Source organism: Pinus tabuliformis, chromosome 3_1 (assembly GCF_031772625.1).
Source record: "Pinus tabuliformis cultivar Carrire ecotype Pingquan chromosome 3_1, CPIR1, whole genome shotgun sequence".
Lineage (NCBI taxonomy): Eukaryota > Viridiplantae > Streptophyta > Pinopsida > Pinales > Pinaceae > Pinus > Pinus tabuliformis.
Genome location: NC_142301.1, coordinates 398,789,016 through 398,810,178, shown reverse-complemented (window position 1 = coordinate 398,810,178; position 21,163 = coordinate 398,789,016). Strand labels below are relative to the sequence as shown.

The window sequence follows — 21,163 nt, the reverse complement described above, 5'->3', positions numbered from 1 at the left end:
CGGGTTATACTCTTCACAAACATTGCGCAAATTGTTATCATGTCTAAGATATGAGGAAAGGTATAGATGAGAGGAAAGAAGTTTCTGAGAAGTTTGTACTAATTTTGATCTAACCCATTTAATTTCATTTCTAACTAGAGGTTCACTTAATTTTTTGAAACTGGACAGATTTCTGCCCAAGTGAAGAGGATGTTTGCAGATAGCAAATTTAGGAATGAGATTGTTGTCTCTGGCACTGTGGACTCTGCATGTGATCTATAGCGGAATCCTCTGATTCTGTTTTCTGCCCACATTAGATTTCCCCTGCCATCAATAAACACTCCACTCAAAACAAAAGCAAAAACCTTGCAAATATAATGTTTCTGGTCATCCAAATTGCCAATCCCAACATTTTTTTCTCACAAACCTTCCAATGTCCATGTACTCAATAACCCCATTTCTTCATATTTATCCTCTCTTAGTTCGAAGGCTGGATCCCAACAATATCCTCATCCCGTGTCACGCAAAGCTCAGAATAATAGCAGTCTTGGAATCATCAATTGGGTGTTGCAGAAACCCACAAATGCAGGGTCTTCACGGTCTGTTACTATTCCCTATGTCTGGGAAGAACCTGCCGTGTATGACAGCGAAGAGGAAGGTTCAATTCAGGGTTTAAGTCCCTTAGAGTTTATTAGAGAGAATGACAACAAAACAAGGATGGCAGAAGAAAATGAGCAGCTGATGAAAGGTGAATATTCTAGTACAATATTTATGTTTTTCCCGTTTAATTAAAGACGACATGAATATTACTTGCATGCACCTTTGGCTTCAGTATGTAATTGTGATGCATTCTGTTACACAAACACATGTACTATTTCCGAAAGTATCTACATTATAGAAAGTCTTCACAGCAGGCCTGAGTATCCCAAAACCAGGGCTCACAGATCATAATCGCCCTTTCGGACTATGACAGTTGGTATTTTAATGAAAACAAACCGAAAATCTGAGGCCGAAAACCAATTTTTAAAACCTAGCAGCCGCATACTGAATATAACAGACAGATCATAGAAGTTCAAAAAAACCGTAAGCCCTATGTTCACGTCTGCTACAAGGCTGGAGGGCTCTGAAGGAAATCATGCCCCAAGAAGGTGCTTCTTCTCCTTCTCTGGGACTGGCTCTTCTTCGACAATAACACGATCCTATCGCTCAGTCACATAGTCAACATGATCCTGGCTTTATTACAGGTTTTCATGCTATTGATACTGTTAGTTTTTTCCTTTCTGCTGCCAGTAATATAAATCTGCTATTAGAACTATCTCCTACGAGTTTTTTCTGTGTCATTGCTATACCCGTGGTTGTTGGTCTATTTCCATGTATTCCGTCGGTTCAATTTTGAAACAAAATATGGGAAAACAATTTTTTTTTTCAAATAAACAGCAGCAACATCATCTGCAACAGATGTTTCTGCACCCAGAATTTGGCAACTACATCAAATACTGCAGGCTTCACAAGCATTATTACAGCCACAAGTCAGAATCACAGCAGCAGTTGCGAAAGTACCATCAACTTTGGTCCCAATTACTGTTTCAACCACAACAATTGCAACACTTGTTGGTTTGAATGTGGTTGCTGTAACAATAACAAATATGGTTGCAGCAACCGTTGGTTTGAATTTTGAGTGTGGTTGTTGCAACAAATATTATTGCAGCAACCACATTCAAACCAACAAGAGGTGCAGCACAGGCTTTGAACATCTGATAGTTTGTTACAGCAGGAGAACGCTCCTGAATATTACGATCAGTCTTCGCAGCAAAGAGGGCTTCAAGAGGCTTTTTCAACCTCTATTGATTCATTTGGTCAAACTAGATGGCTAACTATTGATGTTGAGGACTGGCAAGAGAAGAATTTTCAAAAACTACAGACTTTAAAGGAGGTGTATTATCCTCAATTAAAAGAACTACATGACAGAATTGTGGATAAGCGTCAACACCCTTTGCCACCTGAGCAACTGGAAATACTCAAATTCTGCAAGAATTCATTACCAACGCATGGGGGCATGTTGTCAAGTACCAAGGAGCGGTATTCCACAAGGGTTCGTTGAAGAGAAATTGCTTACCTTTGAGAAACAGATGAAAGGATTTCAAAATTCTCTTAGGTTGTGAAGACCTGACTTATATCAACAGGAGGGACAACAATGATTGCAATCACAAACTTGCAATAAATTGCAATCTGTGCAACAGCTCTCTCAGCCCCAAATATCTCAGGTTCAGCAACTAAGAGAAGAATGCGCTTCAACAACAACAACTACTCAGTTGACAGGCTTCTACTATGCTACAAGATCCAGAAAGGGTGCATGAAGATAAAAACAGATACACATTTTCAGGCAAAATGATTTTCTACAAGAACTGTAAATTTCTTATACCTAATTCTAGGTCCAAAAAGAAGCTCTTAGCTGATTATCGTTCTTCAGTTACTGCTGGTTACAATTCTGATTTTCAAGGATCTGCTGGTCACTATGATAATTCTTTTCTTACTTATCTTACTATTCTTTGCTTTCTGAATTAAGATATGAGTTGGTATGCCATCAATCCTGTGTTTTCGTTCATGGCTGACAGTTACATTGACTTTATTACTCCTCTTGTCATCCAGGGTACACAGATTATTTCAGTGCAGCATCCATCACCATTGTAAGCCCAAGGTCACAAGTTAAAAGCCATATAGAAAATTATGTGAGACCCTGTATTAGGCGTCCTAGACTTGTGTCTTGTTACTTTAAGTCTGTATTTCAGTCGTTTGGTCAGACCATGCCCTATCCCTTGAAAGCTCCACTCAAGCACACTCCCTAATTGGATTGGATTGGATGGCGTTTGGTGCACTGCTCTTGATGACTCTGTGGTTTTCTCGTAGCATTCATTTTGTAGTGGTGATCACAGGTGTATGTGTCAGTCCAGCGTGTGTCAAGGTGCACCTATGTCATTCCACATGGTTAGAGTCTTATCAAGTTGTAGGTGACCTTGGCCTTGGTGGCGTATTCCTCATGACATCTCTCATAGCATAGTAGTATCATTTGAACATTTTCATGTTTCTCAAGGTACTTCACAGTTTCTGATGCAAAATGGCCATGTGGTCAAAAAGTCAACCTAGTCTCAGATTGCAGAGGATGAGACTAGAGGATTCCATTCCACGTGGAAGTTTTCCGTTGAGGGAATTTGGTGAAAAGTTATGGCTTGGTTAAACTTGGTCAATAGTATAGGAAAAGTTCCCAGGGGTTTTTTTTGTTGAAAATTGAGGCAGCTCAGGGAGAAATTTCGCCATAGGGAAACCATCCTTGCCCCAAAGAAAGAATAAATTATTTAATGTGGCAAATAATCTTGGGAAGTAGAAAAATATTTTTATATTATTAGAAGGGAATTTGAATTTGCATTTGCCTCCAAAGCAAATTGACTTCATATCACTCATGTCGGCTAACTCTAATGGATGCGACCGCTCACATTGAAACAACTATATAAACCCGTCAATATTCCTCCATTCGACATTCAGATCTTTGAGGTTCATTTTATTATATAATGGTCGCTCTTGTGGTTTGTTGGATTCATAACTCGCATTACATGTGATTCGTTTTATCCTCGACTCACATAGCATTCTATGGCACATGTTACAAATGGCTCGCACTACACTCTACTCTATGTGAATTGCATTCAATGACAGAGTCTTGCATATTCATCTCTGAGGCTTGTCGCATATCACAGTGGCTCAATGGCACAACGACTCAGTGATTTGCATATGTTTCTGTGGTTCGAATCAGGGTTGCCAGGGAGCACCCCCCCTAAAAGGAAGACTGCAGTCTTGTTGTGTCTACTAGTGGTGCAGTCTTCTTTTTAGCACGTGTGAGGGAAGTTTTGCAATTCACCAAGCCCATTTATAAGATGATTTGTTTTGCAGATACATATGCACCAATGGTTGGGGAGGTGTATGAGCAGATGGATAACATGTTGGGGAAAATAAAAGATATTATTCAAGAAAAAGATCCCAAATTGTATGATATTATTCACAAATTTGTGTGTGCATGGTGGGATAAACTTAATGTTCCACTACATGCCTTGACATATATCCTTATGCCAAAATACTACTTTTTGATTTTGGGTAGCATCAGATGTGCTCTAGCCTTGAAATTTGGTGGAGAGGCTAAGGCACATGGGATCTCCAAGACCCAGAAATCGTTTGGAGAAATTCCACCCGGATGAGGAGTTATTAAAATAATTATTATTTTTAATGGGTTTCTAAGTCTAAACTTAGGAAAATAAAAATATTAATGGGTATTAATAAAAATAAGGGTGAGAAGCTTCTAAAAGACGAGGATCAAGTTTGTTTTAATCTTAGCCGTTGATTAGAGACTTAATCTTGGCCGTTGATTCATCAACAGGAAAAGTATAAGAGAAGACTTGAGGATCATTTGGAGACACACCGACAGATACTCGGTATCTCAAGGAAAATCGATTCTCAAAGAGAAGGAGATCGATTTCAGAGGGAGGGTTGCAGGGTGGAGGAAGAGGAGGGCATCGACAACAGTCAGTGGCTGAGGAGGAGGTGACGCAGGGGCATTGAGAGACAATGCAGAGGGAGATACAACCTGCACGTAGGCTGACGTAGAGGGATGAAGAACCACGCAGAGTGACGCAGAAGTGGGAGAAGGGTCTCCAGGGTGTTAGAAAGTTTCCAGGGGAAAGTCTCTGGTGTTTTCTCTCAATTTCTCTATAAAATCAGTCCTTGTAAAGCGATTGTTGCTGAAGATTAATAAAACCCTCATCTGCTGCACCGGTTTTCCCACATTGGGTTTTTCTGGGGACAATTGTCCAAAAACAACTGTGTTGATGTGATTGATTCTTGTGCATGTATATTGCTGTTATTTTCTTTGTGTCATTATGTGATAACTGCAGTAGAATTTATTTTAATGTTTGCTGAATGGATTTCGTAAATAACTTATTGTGAAGAATAAGTAGGTGAAATAAATCAGTTGCTGTAGTAGAATTTCAGGTTAGAAATTGTCACACTACTCTCCATCTTGGTTGGGAAAACCTGCACTTGGGGGTGGGGTTAGGGCCAAACCCCATATAGATTTAGAGGTGCAAAAAGGGTATATGACAACATTAGACAAGCTAGTCCCTGACAGGGAGGAGTGTGCTAGATTATGTCTTGAATTAGGCAGATACTTCACTAGCGCTAGAATGTTTGGTTTTTTGCATGCAATGGAAGATAGGGACATATTTGATGCTATCACATGGTGGGGCGCGTATGGCGGCCAGGGAGTTTTGCCAAAATTGGCAAAAAAAGTGCTTTCACAGGTTGTAAATACTTCTTCTACAAAGAGGTGTTGGAGCACCTATAGCTTCATCCATAATGTGAGAAAAAATAGACTCAATGAAAACCGGATAGAAAGCTTGGTTTATTTGCACTACAACTTGAGGTTGTTGAGTCATTATTGTGATTGGGCTCAAGATGATACATCATATACAACTTGGGACAACAACCCAAAGGAAAATATTTTGGAGGATGGTGCTCTACATCTAGAGGAATTGGAAACAAAACTTTTGAAAGATGATGAATAAGCAACAACAACCATGCCACCTCCATCATCCAGTAGCAGTGCTCCAGTTCCACAATCTTTGCCTTTGCTGCCGCCACCTCCATCTACATCTACATCCTCACGTGGAGGTCATGTGCCTTCTGGTTCTGGTCGTCCGACTATGCAGGAGGAGACTCCCAGTAGACCACCATGACCTTCTCAGAAATTAGACATTTCTCGTGGCAAGAGGCCCAAGCATTAGCAGTAGATAATGGATTTACTTGTCTTTTCTAGTTTCTAGTAGTTTTTATAACTGTTGACTCTTTCATATTTATTATGATATTTTTTGTAAACAATATATGACAATTTAAGTTTGAAGTTTGAAGTTGGCAATTATAATTCATTGGTAATGAATTATGAATATATTATATGATGCTTCATGAAAGTTGAAACATTTCATTTCATGTTAGATATTCTTTGTTATTGTTTGACTTTGTAATGGTAATGGCTACAAGTACAAATTACAACTTTAGTGATTAATGATGATAAATGTTATATATTGAATTTTGAAAGCTTGAAACTTTAAGATTGATGAATCATGAGACTTGATATGTTGTATGTTACTGACTTGTGGACATGGTTGATGAAGATTATAACTTTTAGATGATTGATGTTATATGGTTCAATCCATGTTTTTATGCTTTTTTTATATCTATTTCATCATTCTACATGCTTTTGTTGCCATATAAGCATCAAAATGTATAAAAATATATATTATATAAAAATTTTCTCTCGATTCGCTTTCGAACTGGGAGCTTTTGAAAATGTCACTCCCCACTCCCACTCCCACTCCCAAGTAACCTTGGTTTGAATTATATATTGGCTCGTATTTGTTACAGTTAGGCTCACACTTGATATGTTACAAAGGCTCCACGGTAGCTCACATTCTTCATGTGGCACAAATTTGTAGCTCGATACCGTGGCTCGTTGGTTCACATCTTCCTCTGGTGGCTCGCTCATCGATTTTCCGTGGTTCGTAGTATCTATAGTGACTTGCTCTATGGTGTAGTGACTAGCTACACATATATTTATAGACTCTATGATATAGTGACCTGGTTCGTATCTATACTCTTAGTGATACAATTATAGTGGCTTAGTTCTATTCTATGATTCGCTCCTATAGTAACTCACATTGGTTACTCATTATGGATCACATTTCTTTATCTCTTTATTGGGAATCTCATCTCTATATGTGGCATCGTATTTGGTTCGTATTACTATACTCAGTATGCTCTGGCATCACTGCTATACTTTATACATAGTGGCATTGCATTTCTATGAGATTGGACATTGACTTGGACAATGACTTGAATATATATGACACTGACTTGGACAGTGACTGGAATATATATGACATTGTCTTGGACAGTGACTTGTATAAATGACATTGGCTTGGACAATGACTTGATCTTAATTTATCTGACAATGAGGAGACATGACCATGATTTACATTCCTATGACCTAATCTTGATCTGGACACACACACACACACATATATATATATGGCATGACAAGAACCTTCATATGGTAGTGACCTAGATGATATATGACAGTGATCTAGACAGTTACCTTGTGTGACTGTGATAAAGATCTTGATATAATAGTGTCCATGACATGACAATATGGCTGTAACAGTGATCTTGATGACAATGACAACATGATGGATGGCTGATGTGACAATGACCCTATGGCAAATGTGATATTGTAGCAACTCTCTTGGACTTGTTTCATTCAGTTCACAAACAAAGTTGTGAACTGACTTGGTTTGGCCTTAGGAGGCCCGATGTGATCATTATATCTCATGCTCATTGTACTTTGTATCTTAGCTAAACAATTGATGAATATCTAATAAAAGAAGAATTTGATTGGGTTTTCCCACTTATGGGGGTTTTCCTTGGTCTCTGACCTATATCCTGGTGTCTCTATTTGTGCATGCTTTTCTTCTGTTGTTCTTTATTTTTCGGCTGCATTGTTGATTGTTCTCTCTACATATTTGCTAATGATGTCATGATGTTATGGGGTGAATGTAATATGTAAATGATGACAAAGTTTATAAATGCAATTATCTTCAACAGAGAACAATCTAGCCCTAAAATTAACATGGTATCATAGCTGGGCTGAAGAAAAGTCATTGAGAACACCCCCTTGAAGACACCAATAATGGAAGCAAATGAAGATGGTAGAGACCCTAGGGAAGCTTTGTTCTTACAAGAGAAGGTTAGGGTTTGGAGAAACCCTTGAAGTGGCCTTGGATATGGCTCAGGTTCTAGAGCATTGAAACCCTAGTGTGAAGCAAAATCTTCTTGATTAGTGAGAAGCCATTGAGTTCTTCAAGTACCTATGACAAATTTAAAGAAACCCTAGTTTGACATGTCTCCTACCTAGCGGGAGATGATGTGTTGCAGTGATTATCTTGTAACTGGGTTTGAAAGAATCAGAAAGAGAATACAGGTGATACTCAAGTGGATGCATTTCTTCTGAAGACAACATTGGCATATGATTGATGGATAGTGGTGCCTCTTGAGTAAGAGGAAGACAAGATCATGAGGGAACTGAGAGTCTCCTACAATCTACGTTAAAGATAAGTACTTTCAAGACTTATATCATTTCTTTGTGTCACTATTCTTGTGAATTTATTATTTTCGATTATTGGTGATTCTTCCTGCATGAGTATTTTATTTGTTTCACTAACTTCTTGGATGAGGATGTGATCCATATTGAGGATCATCAAGATGCATAGCAGTGCAGGAAGGGTTAGCTCCAAGAGGGATTTGGTGTAGGAAAATGAAGGAGCCACAAAGACAATCCTGCCTTAGGTACACTTTCATTATGATTATTTACTTTGCTATTATTTCTTTTGGTCTTGTTCTAGGGTTACAGGTATATCTAGTGAATGTGAGGACTAAGTCCTCTATATCGAGATTGAGGAAGATGTAGAACTGTGCCATGATTAGAATGACACTCGAAAATGGACAAGAGCTCAAGACCTCGAAGGAAGGGTTGCAGTCTCCTTGGCTGATAACTATGATTGTAGAAGCTTCCTATTTAGAAGGAGTAGATTGAGTGCAACAGTCTGATATGATGTTGAGAGCGATATGTCCTTCATGCAAGGACTATTCTTGATGACGAAGATGTAGTAGTGTTTGATGCTTTCGTGATATGGTTCAAACTATGATGAGATCCTAGTTCCTGTTGCCAAATGCATTATTATTAGATATACGTGAAGTAAGCTTCATCTATGGAGGAACATATTTGTAGTTATCTCAGAACTTCAAGGGCATGAATAGTAGACTCATAATTGCAGATTGAAGAAAGCTCCATATGGACTCTAGCAAGTCCCGTGGGCTTAACATGCTTGGAATGATATGTGAAAATTTCTAGATAGAAATCCAACTGCAATGATTGATTTTATTTCTTCTACTTATTAATTCAGAAATAAGTTATTCACAATGTTTCTACGACAAATATTGAAATAAATTCTAGTGCAACCTTCACAATTAAAATACTGCGGAAAATAAATGCAAGGAAAAATACTAGCACAAGTACAATCACAATAACACAGTTATTTTTTGGACAATTGTCCCCAGAAAAGTCTAATGTAGGAAAACCAGTGTAGCAGATGAGGGTTTCTTTATTAATCTTCAACAAAATCTCATGTACAAAATACAACTAGCAGAATAGAAGAGAAATCTTTGTGAGAAATTTACTGACAGTTCTCTCACACTTCCCGGCGAGATTCTGATCCAGGAGAGGACTTGCTGCCCCCTCTGCTTCTCACTGCGTCAGCTTCTGCATGAGGACTGCACAGTCCTAGCGTTAGCCTCTGCGCTATCCCTCTGCGTCACAGCTTTTGCGTTGCCCCTTCTCTGCTCTGCGTCTTCTGCTCTTGCACTCCCGACTGATGCTGTTACCCTCTCACTCCTCCTCACTTGCAACTCTCCCTCTGAATCGATTTCCTCATGCCGAACTTTGACCAATGAGAAAATCGATTTTACTCGGGTAACTGGGTATATGCGTGGTGTGTTTTCCAATTTCCCATCGAAGTCCTTATAATCCTCCAGTTGAGAACCTACGACCCAGATTAGATTCTAATCAATGGCTCAGATCATTTGGACTCGATCTCCATCTTCTTCTAGAAGTTTCACCCACAATTTAGATTAATACCCTTTAATTGTTTTAATTCCCTAAGTTTAGACTTAGGCCTCCATTAAAAATAATTAATTATTTTAATAAAACTGTCTTCGGATGGAATTTCCCAAAATGATTCTGGAATACATGTGTCCAAGCCTCCCTGCAAATTTTGAGGCTTAGAGCACATTCGATGCTACCATAAATCAACATGATAAACATCTGATGCAAACTCTGACCTCTCTTCATAATTGAAGGTATGTCTTTGATATTCGGTTTTATATGCTGACTATTTTTTTCTGACAGGGTCAAGATCATCTCAGCATTCAGTACCAGAGGGAGTTGATTGCTGAAACCAAGATGATCCACTTCTTGAGATTAGAAGTATAACAAAGAGATGATGAGGACTTCGTTGTCAAGGGAAGTATGATGTCAAAGACTTGGCATGATGATTTACACTAAGCAGTTGAGAGAGCCTCCTCCGCAAATACAATCTTGATGGATTTTTGATTTGCAGTATGTTCATTGAGCCATATAGAGTCTGGATATGTATATTGGAATGTTGCAAAACTGGTATTGGGATACCTAGACAATGTTGTCATTCATGAACCGAGACAGACTACCGGGTACATGAGACTTTATGGAGACACTGATGCTGAGAATGTTGTTGACTGGAAGAGCACAATTGAGTGTTACCTTAGGTCTGCCCTAGTTTCTTGGATGATGTCTATTGAAAAATGTAACTAGTGTCGATCTTCATAATTGTATTTGAGTCATGAGGTATTGTATTTGTCAAAAGAAAGATAAATAAATTTTATTGTAAAAGAAAATGACTTATTAAAGCATGGGTTTCATGCTTGGGTCAATGGTTAATAGGTCAAAGCCTCCATTGCAGGTTTCTCGGGTTTGTGTCAAGAGTCCTTGTCCTTGTCATAATGTAATAAACCCTTCTTAGGCTTCTTGAGTCAAGAAAGAAATTTATTTTAGTGTCAAATAGGTCATTTAGGCCTCCTCCACCAAGTTGGCCTCATCAAGGGAATTCGACCTCACAAATTCAGTATATAAAGGCAACAATTCGACCTCACTTGGAACACCAAACAAGAAGTTCGATTTGCAGTAGCTGGAAGCAGTAATAGGGTGCGAAATTCAAGGAAGGAGGAAAGACTAGTGAAGGAGAAGGAAGTCTTTGTCAAGCAAAAGTAATTGAATTTTCTCTCTCTTTGTCTCACACGTGCGAGGGAGCTGAAGTTATAGGAGGGCAGAAATTGCAGAATTGAAGCTGGGCCGAATTCTGAAGTAGTTGGGCTGAAATTCTCAAGTAGCTGGGTCAAAATTCGGTCTTTAATGAAGTATTGATGCAATATTGTTGCATTTGATCTTTGGAGTCTAGAAGGACAGTTTGAGGGCTAACTTGGTGGAGTGAGAAGAGTCTTTTGTTAGGTCTAAGGTGTTGGTCTACGGTCTACTTCAATTTTATTAGTGCAAGAGTTTGACTGGTTTTTCCCCTAGAGGGGGGTTTTAGCCCTGGCTGAGTGCCTACATCTGGTGTCGTTGATCTTCTTGTTTTGATTTGATGATTGCTTGATGAAATGAAAATAAAAGAAGAACATAAAGAAAGTTAATAAGAATACAAGAATATCACAAGTAATTATCAACATAAGAGAATCTTTCTGCCTTTCTGATTTGCTAACAATTTCCTAGTGTAGAAATTTGTTGCGTTGAGAGACAATGTGCATTGTTGCTAGCATGGTTGGCTGTGAGACAATATGGTCGAGAAAGCTCTTTGGAAGATATACCGTGACATATTATGGGTTCCAACATTTAGAGAATCCTCTCTTCCATGACAGGTTCAAGTAAATTGAGATCATATATCACTATATCCGAGATATGGTGCAAAAAGGGGCAATGAGACTCCATCACATTTTTATTGATGAACAATAAGCCAATTGGATCCTTGTGTTGCAACATGTAAGCTTGCGGTTGACCCAATATTCCCTAGGTGTCATACACTATGGCCAACACTAACAACCGTAAGCCTAGTGAAGGCATTGATGAGAGGAAGGGGTCACGGCTGATCAAGGACACTAAGCTATGCTCCTCTCCCCTATTTGAGCTCCCAGGGAGAGGAATTGAGTCGTAGAGCTCTTGGGGTTGAGGGAACTCTGGACAATAGGATAGGGTGTGATCCAGGGCTACAGGAGAGCGCCCCCCTCCTCGAATTTTCTCCCGAAGTGTGCTTCGAGCGGGAGCGACCTAGGAGCGTACTTGAAATTCGCTTCAGAGTGAATTTCGGGAAAAAAATGCTCCCTGCCTTTCTTCACAAAGATGTTCCAAACACAATTTTTTTTCAAAGAAACAAGAGTTTTTGAGTGGGGTGACTTAATATTCAATCCTATGACCCTAGTATTGATATGCAATTCATGGTAATATTAAATTCTTAAAGTAAAAGTGACATTCTCCTTTATCTTTCATTTTCATCCTTTTACAATTTTTAAAATTACCATGAAATGACTCAGATGTTTGAGAGTGGTTCCGACCTCATTGGATTTCATATGGAGAAAGTAGAATTTTAGATCTCACTCAAAATCCAGCAGACTAATCAGTTTTCAAGATTTCAGGATTGGGGGAATTACAATGTTTCCATTGGATTTTGTCATGTACTAGGGTATGGAATTCATATTTAATCAAGAGCACCAAGCGATCTATATACCTTGATGTTAGTGACATTGGTTGTCAAACTCCTCTATCACGACCCCACTAAAAATGTACCCATCACTCAAACAAAATCTTGACTTGACACACTACGTTTTTTCTATTTTATGTTAATGCTTAGAGGGTGATATTAACGACAAAGATGGGTGATATTAATGACAAAGATCCCAAGATAGGCAATGCTTTTGATGATATGTAGGTATTTGTTGTAGGATGATTTTTTTGGATGCTAGAGGCCATCTAGAGTCTATTTGTTGATGTATTTTCGGTTCAAAGATGGATTGCACTCGATGCTATTTTGGTTATGTGCACCCTTACATGCTATATAAATGAGAACTTGTAATTTGTGGACCTGTGGTTGATGAATATTAAACTACTAGATGAACGATGTTATATGGTTTAATCCATGTTTTTATGTTTTTTTTTATTATTATCACAAATTCATCATTCTACATGCTTTTGTTGACATATATGCATCACAATATATACTATATAAAATTCGCTCCCAAAATCGCTCCCGACTCGAGAGCTTTTGAAAATGTCGCTCCCTGCTCCCGCTCCCAAGCAACGATGGTGTGATCCTTACGCTTGTGGTAAGTAGATCTCGCTGGGGCGTGTGTGTGATCGTTGTCATTTAGGACAAATGGGTATCTCCCCCTACCATCAAGTTTGGGTCTTGGCAGAGTATACCCCAGTTGGCATCCTACCCACAACCTAGTCTTGTTGGGATTGTTCCTCACCATCTGGCCAATGGGCTGAGGATCAAGGTGGGAAGGATTAACATACAATAGGATAGAGTGTGATCCCTACCTCTCATGGTAAGTAGATCTTGCTTATTGTCACAGGTCAATAGGAAAGAGTGTGATCCTTACCCTTGTGGTAAGTGGATCTCGCCTATTGTCCTTGGATATAGGGTGGTCGCTGGAGCTCCCCTATGATGATTCTTCTTCTTTAGATTTAGACATCATTGTTCAACTGATGATCAAATGGGTCAAGTTAAAACAAAATGTGATGAGAGGGATGACTTGCTGATATCGCTGAGATGAATGCCATGGAATTTGACCTGAAGACTAGTAGGGTTTGGAGGATCTAATCAATCACCCCCTACCATTGGTTGTGGATTGTTCTTCTTCTTTGAGACGAGACGAGTCAATATGAGTCATGATGTAGCAAGCATGTACATCCGAGAATTGAGGCAACTCAGGGAGAAATTTCCCCATAGGGAAACCCTCCTTGCCCCAAAGAAAGAATAAATTATTTAATGTGGCAAATAATCTTGGGCTAGTAGAAAAATATTTTTATATTATTAAAAGGGAATTTTTATATTTTTATATCACTCATGTCGGCCTAACTCTAATGGATGTGACTGCTCACATTGAAACAACTATATAAACCTGTCAATATTCGTCCATTTGACATTGGTGTTTTATTATACAATGGTTGCTCCTTTGGTTCATTGGATTCATAACTCACATTACTTGTGATTCGTTTTATCCTTGGCTCGCATAGCATTCTATGGCACATGTTGCAAATGGCTCGCAATACACTCTTCTATGTATGACTCGCATCCAATGACATAGTCTTGCATATTCATCTTTGAGGCATGTCGCATATCATAGTGGCTCGACTGCTCAACGACTCTATGATTTGCATATGTTTATGTGGTTCTAATTATATATTGGCTTGTATCTGTTACAGTGAGGCTCACTCTTGATATATTACGAAGGCTCCACTGTAGCTCGCATTCTTCTTGTGGCACGAATTTGTAGCTTGATATCGTGGCTTGTTGTTTCACATCTTCCTTTGGTGGCTCGCTCATCAATTCTCCGTGGTTCGTAGTATCTACAGTGACTCGCTCTATGGTGTAGTGACTTGCTACACATATACATTTATATACTTTGTGATACAGTGACCTGGTTCGTATCTATACTCTCTGTGATACAATTACAGTGGCTTAGTTCTATTCTATGATTCACTCCTATAGTAACTCACACTGGTTATTCATTGTGGATCTCATTTCTTTCTCTATATTGGGAATCACATCTCTATATGTGGCATCGTATTACTATACTCAGTATGCTTTGGCATCATCGCTATACTGTATACAAAGTGGCATTGCATTTGTATGAGGTTGGACATTGACTGGAATATATATGACATTGACTTGGATAGTGGCTCGATATTCTCTTGAACAATGACTTGGATAAATGACATTGACTTGATCTTAATCTATATGATAGTGAGGAGACATGACCATGATTTACATGCCTATGACCTAATCTTGACCTAGGCGCACACACACACATATATGGCATGACAAGCACCTTCATATGGCAGTGACCTAGATGATATATGACAGTGATCTAGACAATTACCTTATGTGACTGTGACCCTTGATAGTGACATGTGACAATAATCTTGTTCTTATGATATACATGATGAGAGTGACCATGAATGATGCATAACAAAGATCTTGATATAACAGTGTCCATGACATGACAATATGGTTGTAACAGTGATCTTGATGATGACATACTCTTGATGACAGTGACAACATGATGGATGGTTGATGTGACAGTGGCCCCATGACAAATGTGATATTCTAACAACCATCTTGGACTTCTTTCGTTCAGTTCACAAACAAAGTTGTGAATTGACTTGGATTGGCCCTGTTGAAATGTGTAACTAGGTTCGGTCTTCATAATGTCTAATGTAATTATGATTATATGTATTCGATGTAAAGAGATTTTATTATTATTATTATTATTTTGTGGCATGGGTTTCATGCTCAAGGTCATCTTATTTGTAGGTCAAGCACCCATTGAGTGCTTCTAGGGATTTGTCATAAAGTCTAGGAGTAAATTGAGTCATTATAATTTTTATAAGATCCATTTGGGCATCATGTTTCAAGGCAAAGAAATTTATTGTAAAGTCCAAATGTCAAAAGATACCCTCCAAGACAAGTCAACCTTCAAGAAGAGATGTCGGCCTACAAGCAGGGACAATTCGGCCTATAGAGATGTCAAGTTGGCTTAATTAGGGCTCCAAAGAAAGCATATATATAGGAGGTATTCGACTTCATTTTTGAGACAAGTAAGAAGTTCGATCAAGCATAAGAGGCACAAGAATAACCAACAAAGGAGAGGAGAATAAAAGGAGGAAGAACTGAATTGTTTTTAGGGCTACTTCACCTCACACGTGTGAAATTATTAGGGAATCTTTCATTGCAGTAAGATTGAGTTGTAGAGTTGTCAAGAAATCGAGATTTGGTACCAAGGGTTTGAGTGGTGGAATGAACGCTGCCATGACATCGTAAAAGTCCTGGGACACCTGCCAAGAGTGTGGGGCTCTTGTGGGGGCCTGTTTGGCATAATGTACTAAGCATATCACAGTCATCCCAAAAGTGGATCACTAGTAGTCTCTGAGTATCCATGAAGATCCATGGAGTGCTGTTTGCTGCTGTGGAAGCCCATGGCTCTCTATGCACACCCTACATGTGCTAATGTAGACCTCTGGGGCTTAGGATCTCATATAGGGAAACCAAACCCAAATGGAAACCACCTGTAATCCTGCATAAGATCCAATACGTGCCCTAGGTTTCCAGTATAACCAATCATTAAAATAATCAGGTAAATGATCATACAAATCACGGATAACAAAGTGGCACTTTATAATGGCATGCTCTTCTATAGTGGGGTTTGGCATGTACTAGCGTCTCCAAGCTCCAAAGAGGGTTAGCCAAGTACCTTATTAGGTGGTTTCAGGCCTTAAAGGGGATAACATGTCCAAGGTACATCCCTATAATGCGGGTGGCAAGTGACAAATAAGTGAGATGGAATAGGGAGTGAGAAGGGCAGTCCTTGGCCACATAGTGGGGTATAGGGATAGCTAGATAAGGGGAAGCCCACACCTGGGTATGTAATGTATAGGAGGGAGCAATCGTGGTACATGAGGTGCCCTCGCCTTGATTTTTCCACCATTATGTTGATTTCTAATAGCATTGGATGTGATCTTAGCCCCAATATTTGCAGGGTGGCTAGGACACATGTATTCCACAATACCCAGAAATCATTTTGGGAAATTCCACCCGGAGACAGTTTTATTAAAATAATTAATTATTTTTAGTGGGTGCCTAAGTCTAAACTTAGGAAATTAAAATAATTAAAGGGTATTAATCAAATTGAGGGTGAAACTTCTAGAAGAAGGATCGAGTCGAAAGGATCCGAGCCATTGATTAGAATCTTATTTGGGCCGTTGATTACTCAACTGGAGGATTATAAGAAGGACTTTGATGGGCATTTGGAAAACACATTGGGGAGAGATCTAGAGATCAAATTTCTCAGAGAGGGCAGTGCAATCGTTGCTAGAGAATCGATCGACGATATTTCTTGCAGTGAGGGGCATAGATAGTTTTCGGAGGGACGTTTTCCTGGTCTGGAGAGTACAAGGCAGAGAGGGCAGAAAGACGTCCAAAGACGCTGACGCGGGGCCACATAGAGCTACGTTGTGGCAGCACAGAGCTTCAAAGGGAGATTGAAATTTTGTTGAGGAGCAGTCAGGATCTAGTGTCGAAGCTGGGGTGTGAGACTGGGAGGCCAAAGAGCTGAAGTTTCCAGCCAACAGAGGATCAAAAGGAGGTGTAGCGTAGTCCCAGCTGCAGTGACTGCGTTGGGTTGACGCAGAACTGCGTAGAGGCTCATCTCCAGTGCAGATTAGTGTCGGTTCTTCCAGTGACAGGGTGAGGTCATCTCACTATATTTTTTGCCTAGTTTCTCTTTGTATCGGATAGCCAGTTGGCCATCCAACGAATTGCATTAAAAAAACTACTGCTTAATAATACAAACCCTCAACTGTTGCAACGATTTTTCTCACATTGGGTTTTCCGGGGACATTTTTCCAAAAATAACGGTGTCATGTGTTGTGTATTTCTTTCTTGCTCAGTTTCTTGTTTTTGCAATTAAATTTAATTGGTGAAGTCTGCAGTGTATTAGTTTTGGTATTTGTTGTAGGATGTAGTAAATAGTTCAATAATTTAACAAATAGAAGAAACTTAATCAGTTGCTGCAGCATAAATCTGGGTCTTCCAAATTTTCACATGGTATCAGAGTATAGGTGAAGCAAGAGAGCAGAGCTGGAAGAGGCCAACGTTGAAGACAAGGAGGGAAGTTGTTAAATTATGGTATGTTCTATGCTTAGAGCAGTTTACTTATTTTTCTTCTTATTAGCCACAGATTAGCAATCACATATACATTAAGTAAAGTGCAGATAGAACATTAAATGATCAACAGCAAACAAGCCAAGACAAGAGACACAAGATGTGGCGGCTAGCCAGGGACAAACCCCAACGCGGGGAAACCCTTTGATCAAATCTTCTTTTATCTTCAATAGTTCAGCAGAGAGAAATAGTAAAAATCTGAATTCTGTAATTTTATATCAGCAGCAGCAAACCCTAGATCAACAAAGTCAAACTTGGTCAAACTAGCTTAAATTGACCTCTAAAATACTTGGTCAATTTCCGGTCAACTTGTCCTCGAACAGCCTGAAGAAACATGCCTAGGAGAGGCAACCACACCCAATCTGCACTTCTGGAAGGTCAACGCTTAGTCAACGCTGGCCAAAGAGATGACCTGCTTCCCTAGTGTCCTTTCTGCGTCTTCTTTGCCCTAGGACGTCTTCCTTTTCATCCACACGTGAGAGAGAGAGAGAGGCTCCTTTTATGCGTAGGAGAGAGAGAGAAGATGAGTGAATTGAATTGTCCAAATAAGGAGAATGCTCCTTGTATTTATATGCAAACGTTGAGGTTGAATAGACATGACTGTTGGGCTTTTGAGCCTACATAAGTTTGCTGGCCGACCTTGACAATTTGTCCATAATCAAAATAAATTCATATCTCCATAAATACTTATCAGAATCGGATGATCTTTAGATCAATCCTACACCTCTCAATGAGAGGAATCTAGGAAAAATATCAAAAGCCATAAATAAGGTGATCCACATGGAGTTTGGCCCTAGTTGCCAATTTTAACACTCCCTCTCAACTAGGGAGAACTTCATCTGCAATCCGTTAGACCGTCGCTGCTATCCATCCATCAAATGCATTGTCCTGTACAACTTGACCCCACTCTGCTCTGCTCTGCTTTGATCGAACTATGAAGAAGAAGAAATGATCGAGGATGTATCATACCATCCTTCACTGACCCAAAGTCAGTCTCAGAGTGTGAACCACTCTCACTGATCCCAGATCAATGGAGGTCATCCTAGCATAGGGAGTATGGTAGATACAACGATGTGTCCATCGATAGTACTACTATGGTCCCTATGCTCATTTCCCTGCTCATTGATCAGATGAGAGGTACTTCCTATGAGTCCCAGGCTGCATGGGTAGGATGCCTCGACAGGAGAACTAATCATCCTGTCCACAGGAGAACGAATCATCCAGTCCAGTGGATGCCACGGAGAACTAATCATCCTGGCCTACAGGAGAACTAATAATCCTGCTCCATAGTCGCCACGGAGAACGAATCATTCTGGCCCACAGGAGAACTAATCATCCTGTTCCACAGTCGCCATGCAGTGTCACAGGGGAAGGTTGAACCTTTACCCTGTACATAGTGCACCACCAGGGGATGGTGAGTTGCCTTGTGGTCACATGTCTCTCCAAGAAGTACCCCGCACCCCCCTGGAGCTCCCAGAGCTCAATACATCATACTTGACCCTCATAAGAGGGTCTCTGAACGACACCAAGTCGTTCTCGGAAAGTCAAGAATTTGACTTTTCCTAGGGGCTTTGTCAAAATATCGGCGACCTGTTCATCTGTACCGATATGTTGGAGCCTTATTGCTCCTCGCTGCACCATATCTCAAATATAGTGGTACCTGATATCGATATGCTTGGAGCGATCATGAAATACGAGATTCTCTGATAAATGGATCCCTCCCTGGTTGTCACACAGAATCACGGTGGTATCCAATGTAAATCCAGACAACTCACTAAAGAGCTTTCGCAACTAGACTGCCTCACAGGAGGCCATGCTAGTAGCAATGTACTCTGCCTTGGTGGTGCTCAAAGCCGCCGACTTCTGCTTTCTGCTCATCCAGGATATTGAGGCAGATCCCAAAGAGAAGCAACACTTGGAAGTGCTCTTCCAGTCCACCACACTACCTGCCCAATCAGCATACATCTCCAACAGTGTATCTCAACCCATGAGTGATTGTGCCACGAAGATATCTCAACAGATTCTTGGCACCAATCCAATGTGAGTGGTGAGGCTCAACCATATGTTGACTGCAAAGCATATATCCGGACGGGAGTTTACCAAGAACATTAATGCTCCGATGAGTTGACGATACTTGGTAGCATTTCGTAAAACAGGTCCGACAACACTACCGCTTAACTTCTTGAAGTCAAGCTCCATCGGGGTAGTTACGGGCTTGCAGTCCACCATGCCGAATCTCTCCAATATCTTCACCACATATTTTCCTTGAGATAGGAAAATCTCCCCTGGTTTCTGCCAGACTTCCAGTCCTAGGAAATAGTGCATAAGTCTTAGGTCTTTCATCTCGAACTCAGAAGCCAACTCCCTCTTACATTTGTGAATGAGAGGGTTTGCACCTGTTAGAAAGAGGTCGTCAACATATAGCACCAGTATGAGAGGCTTGTCATCTATAACCTTAAAGTAAAGGTTAGGGTTGGCTTCACTCCTAGTGAATCCCAACTTCATCAAGTAGCTATCTATCCTGTCATACCATGCTCGGGGTGCTTGCTTTAGCCCATAGAGGGCCTTCTTCAACCTGCACACATGAGATTCTCAATCATAAATCTCAAATCCTTCGCGTTGCTCCACATAGACCTCCTCTTTGATTGAACCATGTAAGAACGCAGTCTTGACATCCAACTGATGTAGGTTCCATCCTTGCGAAGCAACAAGGGCTATGATCAAGCGGATGGTGGTATATCGGGCAACAGGTGCAAATATATCATCATAGTCTATACCTTCCTTCTGGGAGAAGCCATGAGCAACAAAATGAGCCTTATACTTTTCCGCACTTCCAATAACTGCAGGCTTTTTCTTGTAAAGCCATTTTGAAGTGACGATTGCTTTGTCTTGGGGTCTGGGGACCACATCCCAAACATCGTTTTTCATAATGGACTCATATTCCTCGGTCATAGCATCCTTCCATACTTGATGCTTGACGACATTTGTGAATGACGAAGGCTCATTTTGGATGATTGTGCTCGTGATGGTCAGGTATCCTTGATACCTGTTCGGCTTCTTACTTTCACAGAAGGTTCCTCGAGGTGCAATGTGTCCTTCAACAACATCAAGTGTCCCCCTAAGCCATGAAGGCCTCTTCCTAGAAGAGGAAGGCTCTTGCGGAGGAGGATCAATAGGATCCATAGGTTCTTCCACATCGGGCATCGTCTCATCTTCCTTTTCCTTCGGTTCCCTGGTGTCAACTTCTTTAGATCCCCTTAAAGTAGGAAGATTGTCTACTTTTCTAAGAGCCATACCTTCGTCAAAGGTGACATCATGACTAATCGCGACTTCCCTTTGACTAGCTACATAGATTCTATAGCCCTTAGTATTTTCTCTATAGCCCACGAAGATTCCTTTCTTTCCAGATGCACCCCATTTATTCCTTTTTTCTTTTGGCACATGAAAATATATAGGGCTTCCAAAAATTCTAAAATGAGATACGTCAGGTTTCTTACCGGTGAACA

General features: G+C 40.1%; 1 protein-coding gene across 3 annotated transcripts in view; it reads left to right on the top strand.

The window, feature by feature from the left end:
- LOC149187411 (uncharacterized) overlaps positions 1-21,163 on the top strand; it is a 143,891-nt gene that overhangs the window by 11,807 nt on the left and 110,921 nt on the right. Inside the window, exon 1 of one of the 3 annotated variants that reach the window (XM_089411348.1) lies at positions 348-727. The exons of the other annotated variants lie outside the window; for them this stretch is intronic. Within the exon in view, the coding sequence (XP_089267474.1) occupies positions 697-727 (31 nt within the window). The 5' untranslated portion in view covers positions 348-696. Of the gene's footprint in view, positions 1-347; positions 728-21,163 lie in introns of those variants that run through there. 3 annotated transcript variants of the gene reach the window in all.